General features: G+C 34.1%; 1 protein-coding gene across 2 annotated transcripts in view; it reads right to left on the reverse strand.

Annotated features, from left to right (window-relative positions):
- The window catches only part of apbb3 (amyloid beta (A4) precursor protein-binding, family B, member 3), a 20,918-nt gene extending 14,049 nt beyond the window's left edge, over positions 1–6,869 (reverse strand). For both annotated transcript variants that reach the window (XM_030154254.1, XM_030154252.1), the window contains exon 1: positions 6,550–6,869. In XM_030154254.1, the coding sequence (XP_030010114.1) occupies positions 6,550–6,598 (49 nt within the window). In that variant the 5' untranslated portion in view covers positions 6,599–6,869. The remainder of the gene's footprint in view (positions 1–6,549) is intronic.
- Positions 6,870–7,413: the final 544 nt, after the last annotated feature.

Genomic DNA, 7,413 nt, shown 5'->3' on the forward strand with positions numbered 1-7,413 from the left:
TACAAGTTTTATTCCCTTTTTATGTCTCTAATCCTGTCGTTTTACTTGCAATTGTATCTCTTAGTATTTGCACATTTGTCATGATTTTTAACTGAGCTCATAAATTAACTTCCTAATCTCAGAGTTCTTTACTTGTTTAAATACTACAGTACCCATGAGCCATAGCTGGTGTTGCCATGGAGAAGAAGCATGCTGAAGCCACAAATAGTACTTGGCAACTATTAATACAGGTAATATTGTACTAGAGGAGAGGATGTAGCAGATGAGTTGTTAGTTAAAAAGCGACGTCCTCTAGATTTTGATCAAGTGACAGTCAGACATGATGAGAGACAAAATGACTGGTCAGAAAGTGTCAATCATTTGTCTAAATTTAGCCCGGCTGAATTTGTGCTGGTCATAATAATCTGAAATACTGATTTAAAAACCTGCCAGTTCTGTCTGATTCTGCAGTTTTATTCCAGTCCAAGGTGACTTTGGGCTTCAGGTGGTCACACAGGACACAAACCTTTACAGAAATCCACAAATAGCAGAGGACAACACTACATTCACCAGAAGAACAGCATGTGTTCAGTGTTTGTTCTGTAACCACAGTTCCCATCATACTTTGGAAACTGGAGCCATTAGATAAAAGTAACACACGTGAGGATGTCCAGGCTTTGTGTTCTTTCTCTCATACAGCGCAATTGTTTTGTGGTCAGAACTACAACTTTAACGATTATCATTACTATTATCTTTTGACAAATTAATAACAATTATGAGGGACCCACAATGTCACAAAAATGATGTTTAATGATTCTCTGACATAGTTGTAAAATGAATGAATAGTGACATTATTAACAAACGCCTCCAATCAAATGACCCCAATAAACCTCGAACTTAGACAGCTTTATCTAGAGACCTTTGTGATGAAATGTTACCAATATGTTCATCGTTTTGGTGTGATGACACTAGATATTTTAGTGTTTTGCCAGAAATGGATCATTTCTAAATTAACCCCAAACATGAGGTTTGACTTAAACATACTAATGCATCAGGTCCAAATGCACCAAAAATCTGTGGGAGTCATACTTTAAAATCCAACAGGAAATACACAAATTTTAAATTATGCGATTTTTTTTGCCCCATTTTTTCATTTTTACCTGTTGTACTATAATAAACTTCTCCAACAATGTCATCTTTTTTCATCTAAAGCCCCTTGTGATGCAAAAAGTTACAAAAGTGGTAAATTTTTCTTGAATGGTGTTGTGGCACACATTTAGCAGCCCCTTTATATCTCTAAAAATAGTAAGTCAATATTTTTTCACTTTCGTCACATTAATGTTATTTGGAGACTTTGCTACACAATACTTGATGAAGTTTACCATTTTTCAATGTCATTGTTGTTGAATGTTCCCTGGGTTTGGACAGACCTTGGCAAAACAGTGTTTTCCTACCATGCACCAAGCTCATGGAATCGTTCTAAACTAAAAACATTCAAATCCTTTCAGAATTTTAAGAGAGTCATAAAGAATGTAGTGAGGGAGGAATATCATTGTTTTTCTTAAGAGGCTATTATACTTGAATAGCTGTTATTCTGTTCCATTGTTCATTTGTATATCTTGTATGTGTTGATTTTGTAAGGCCACTACACAGGACATTTCTGATCTGGCACTTTCTGGTTAAATAAAGGTAAATAAATACTACATTTTAAAGAGTAAGTAAGAGGCATTAAAAGGTACCTGTAGTGAATTTTCATTATTAGCTATTTCAAAAGATCATATCTATATCTATATCTATCTATATATCTATATATTTTTTTAAATAATGAACAATTGAACAGTATGTATATACAATATTACATCAAAGCAGAATTAAAAAAAGTCACAGTTCACAAAATATTTTACATTTTCCATACATAGATACAAATGTAAGTAATAAAAAAAAAAAAGAAATTTAAAATAAATAAATAAATAAATAAATAAAAAAGCTTGAGGTATAAAAACAGAAATTATATAAATTAAATAAGATTATATACGTGAGACAGTCTTTTTATTTTACTTGCTTTAGAGTTTATAATGTTCTCCAATTATCTAAATAACTGGAAAAAAGTGCTTTAAAAACAATAATATTAGGATACTGGTGTGCAAATTTAGTGCAATGAATGTGAAATTTGGAAAATATTACTAAAAGGTTGATAATTTGTCTTTTTTCTGGATTTGTTTTATCAATTTGTGAAAGGCCAAATTAAACATGTTGAAAGTTCAATTTACATGAAGGGTCAATTTTGGTGTTTACAAAATTATTTAAATCAATCCAAAATACATGTGAGTAGGTGCAATCCCAAAATAAATGACATTGTTTTCTCTGTGTTGCTGCAAAAAGAACAAAGAGTATCAATATTTTTCTTATAGTTTACAAGATAATATCATATATAATACTAGTGGTTCTGTCAGGTAAATTACATCATAGGTTGTTGTCAAGTACATGTGAGTACTAAGTCACTGCTCTGTCAGTCAGACATGTTTCCTCCTTCGTGGGCTGTTCCAGCACCGGTAGTGACGCAGAGTTATTGTTTTGTCCGATTACCTGGGCTGTGATGGACTGGTCACTGAGCCTGTGCAGCAGACACCAGTCTAAGATGACACATTATCGGCCACTGCTACACAAACCACAAATGCAAACACGTTTTCCACTCAATCTTGCTTACTGATTGATGCTTGTTTACTCGCACTCCATCATCCAGAATCAACGCTGGTACGCCACTTACAGCTGACAATGGCTGCTCCCCATAGATTCTGACCACACATGTAATTCACATAAGAAAAAGGTCCAGTGTGAGGCATTTATGGGGATTTTTTTTCTTACTGAATTTGAGCCTCTCTTGCTTATAAGTAAAACACAAAACACAATTAATGTTGTAAGAATGACCAGTACAAGCACACTATAAGTTGGCATTAGCTCACTCTTGCACTCCTGTTGCTCCACTCCTCTCCAAATATGGTCACTTCCTGCTCCAAAAAGCCAACATGATGATGGCCAGCTCATAACTGACTGGCATCAAAACAGCACTTCAGAAACTAATGGGTGATGCTACAGTTCTTCCACTAATTATACTATTATACAAATGTTTTCCACTACATGCGCCAAATTTACTGAGCCAATGTATCAAGTCCAGACATGAAACCTCTTCAAGTCATAAACGTCTTGAAATAAAATATTGCCCCAAAATGCTGTTGTACAGTTGTTACAGGAAGTAATATTCATCTCCTTTGTACAACATCTAAAATGAGGCCAGTTTTGAAGACACCTACAGGCCCTTATATATTAGTGTCTGATCATCACTGTTTGCAGCTTTAATTTGTCATATAGCATGTTGTTTATTAGTCGTGTTCTTGATTTGATTCACACAGAGTAGATCATAGTGGGGGGTAGTAATCGGAGGTCAAACTGCTGAGGACACAGTAGAAGAAATAGAAGAAGAGCTGAATAATTAATAAACCTCCAGAGACACAAAGTGCTGATCCGATGACTGGGAGACAATGATATGACCGGAAACTGAGTCTGAGCATTTGTGAGAGTTAATGCAGCTTAACCAACACAAAAATGACCAGTGGATATCAAATGAAATGAAACACTGATGCTTGTATTCTGTTCCATCCATAGGACAAAAGGTCAAGGACAAAAATATACAATACCACTGCTTCAGCTGCCTGGGTTCATTAAATTAGATGATGTCTCTGAAGATTAGTCATTAAAATTCAGTCTTTGTTTCCACAGTGACTTGTGCCTATATAGTTCACATACCACATGTTCTGAGGGTGGAGGAAATCTGATTAGAGAAAAAAAGTCATAAATATCCCTGGAATAAATTCATAATCATTTGAGGTAAAAATAGTAATATTATCTATATGAAGTTCTATTCATAAATCATGATGATAAATGAAACACACACACACACATATATATATATATATATATATATATATATATATATATATATATACATATATATATACACACATACATACACACACACACACACACACATACATACATACTGTGTGTGTGTGTGTGTATATATATTTCTTACTTTATTTTATTTATGTATGTATTTATTCTCATAATTCTTTGACTTTATTTGTTGAAATATTACAACTTCATTTTCAAAATCTTGTCTGGAAATATTATTATTGCTTTATCCTCACATTACGCTAAACTTTTTTCACTTAATATCAATTATTTCCTTCAATATATTATTGTAATCACATATATTAAAAATAACCATGATTATATTATGGTCTTCATTATATCAGGGTTTTTTGTCACCCTAAACACTCATATGTAAAATCTAACACGCCTGATGGCAACAGAGATAATTCCCTGGTAACAACACGTCCAGGAGATGTTTGAGTAATGTTTGAAAAGAGTCCAGTCCCTTTGTTTGACTCCTGTCATTTTGACTAATGGACATCCTGAACACTCTTGCCTAATCTTTACATTAGCTACAGTATTTACATCAAATATAATCCTTTCCACATTATGAATCATGTTTTCTTTAGTTGTGTCCTCACTCTAAAGCTGTCATGTCTATGGTTCGCAAACTAGTTTATATATATATATATATATATACACACACACATACATACATATATATATATGTGTGTGTGTGTATGTGTGTGTGTATATATATATATATATATATATATATATATATATATATATATATATATATATATATATATATATACATATGTATATATATATATATGTGTGTATATATATTTATTTATTTATTTATTTTCAATTTGGTGTCACAAAAAAAGTAACAAACTTATGTCATTTTTAAAGGCTCTACCACTGCCAAAACAATAATCACAAATATTGTCAATAACAAAGTAAAATTAGCTCTTGTAAGTAAGTTTTATAGTCATCGTCTCCACTGTAACAACACAAAAAATGTAAAAAGACATGATGCAATTGTCATGAGATGAAGCAAGAGGAAATGATGTAAAATGTAACAAAATAAAAACATCGTAACAGACATATTGACAGTGTAGTGAATCAGATTACTTGTTTGAAGCAAATGATGTATTTTTTCTAAATTATATTTTTAAAGGCGGTAGATTCATTTCAGGTCATGGTGTACCTTTGTAACTTTAGGCCCTGATGAGACACAAAATCAGTTGTTGTAGTCTAAGGCTGAAAAGGTTTAGGAACCACTGATCTAGTGCATCTATTCCCACAGACCTGGGAGATTAATGCTCGTAAAAGGCGAGTGGGTGTTTTATTAGAGACCAAACAAATGAGAGCCTGCTAACTTTCCTAAATGCACTTGTGTCTCATTTTTAATGAACTGAAATGTGCAGCAGTAGCACTTGTGTTTGAGTAACCCTCGGATAAAACGCACATGCATAAATGTGTCTCTGAATGGGTTGATTTACCAACTCAAATCAATGCAATCAGATGCAGAAATGTTCACTCATGCTCAAATTCACTCTTCCAAGAAGCGATATAAGGCCTGCTATTGATTTAATCATTTTTACCAAGCGGTTCCTTTTGGTCCCAATTTGGAATCAGTATTAAATTCATGAACTGTGTATTGAGATACCATAAAATTATCCTGTGTATCTCGTCTCATATTGCAGATTTTTGCAACAAATAGAAATAAAATGCATCAGGCAAATAGAGATGTGTTGTTATATGTGAAACCCTTGATGTGTTTAAAATCAATAAATCTGACATTAAATCTTGATGTTATATCTTCAAGTTCACTTATGTTAAACCAGTTGTTAAATCTGATGTAAACCTTCTGTCCCATGTTTGTTTGTTTGTTCTTTTTTAATTAACTTCCTTTGTTGGAAGCAATTTCACAGGCAACAACATGACAGTGCAATGTGACAGAGAGGACTTCCATTCTTTCATTTCTGCCTCATGTTTTTACAATAATTAAATGTGGTGTTTAACCTGATGTTATATCTTCAATCGTCACGTGTTAAACCTGTTGTTGTGTCGGCAGTCTTACATCTTTTAATTTGCTAAATCTGTTGTTTAATCTGACATTATATCTGCAATCTCACACATTTATAAAATTATTAAATCTGTTCTCTGACCTGTTGTTTCTGCAGTCGCACATCTTTTTAATTCCTTACATCTTATGTGAAATCTGACATTATGCCTGCGATCTCATTACATTTATAAACTCATCAAATCTGTTGTTATATTTAATTTTTATGTTTGTCATTACATCTGGGATTTCTCATATTGTTAAAACAATTAAATCTGCCAATAACCTGTTAAATATGCTATTAAATGTGTTTTTACATGCGTTATTGTGTTGCCTGTCTATGTGTTTTTTAGTTGTTGTTCATGTTAAGGTCACTTTACTCATCCAGAGTCCAGCCCTGCTCCTTCTTGGAGGTTAATCTGGCCTTGTCCAGACCATAATGTCATGTTCACATTTGTTCTTTAAAGTAGAAATCAGACAAACAGAACACAGTGTGCCTGTGGAACATCCCAGCCCAGTGTTTGTACATGTATGTGTTAGTGTTAGTGGGTCTGTGTGTGTCTTACCGTCATAGTTGACAATGATGATGGCTAACATGTAATCCTTGCCCATCATGGCTCCGCCCTCCGACCAGCTGATCCCCGACACACTCACACTCTCAGGCCCAGATGTGAGACGTTAACGGCGACTGCCTCTCCTCCTTCTCTCCTCCTCCTCTCTCTCTCTTTGTATGTCTGTCTGTGTCAGTGTCTCTCGCCCCTCTCCCAGACGGCGACATCAGTCTCCTCTTCTCCTTCTCTCCTGTATTCTGTGTCGTCCTGCTCCTCCTCCTCCTCTCCTCTCCTCTTCTCCTCCTGTGTGTGTGTGTGTGTTTGTGTGTGTGAGAGAGAGAGATGCTGCTGTTTGTCCTTTCTCTCTCTCTCTCTCTCTCTCTCTCTGCTGACATCATCACTGTCTCACTTGCCCTTCACTGTTAAAAATCAGTTAAAACACATTGAAACAAATCCACTGCAAAACATCACAACTTTTATATAAAACCATAAAACAGATAAACACAAAGTCAATTATTGTTATAATGCAGCATTCTTCATTCTGCATCTAGATTTTTTTGTTTGGTTAAATTTAAACCTATTTAAAACTAAGCTTATTTTCACTATGTACTTAAATATATAATCGTAATGTCATTTGTGCCTCCTTCATAATGAACAGTTTACTTTGCACCAGACATTTTATTTATCCTGATTTTTTTCCCAGATCTATTTTTATACTTCTGACTGTCTGTCTGTCTATCTATCAGTGGCGGCTGCTCGTCTTTCAGACAGGGGAAGCTCATTGTCGGCTTACATCAAAACAAAACAAAACAAAACCAAAAAAAAGGTCAAGTTATTTAAACATACATTCGGCCCTCCGTTTCTTTTTAAGAAAATGCT

Source organism: Sphaeramia orbicularis, chromosome 14 (genome assembly GCF_902148855.1).
Source record: "Sphaeramia orbicularis chromosome 14, fSphaOr1.1, whole genome shotgun sequence".
Taxonomy (NCBI): Eukaryota; Metazoa; Chordata; class Actinopteri; order Kurtiformes; family Apogonidae; genus Sphaeramia; species Sphaeramia orbicularis.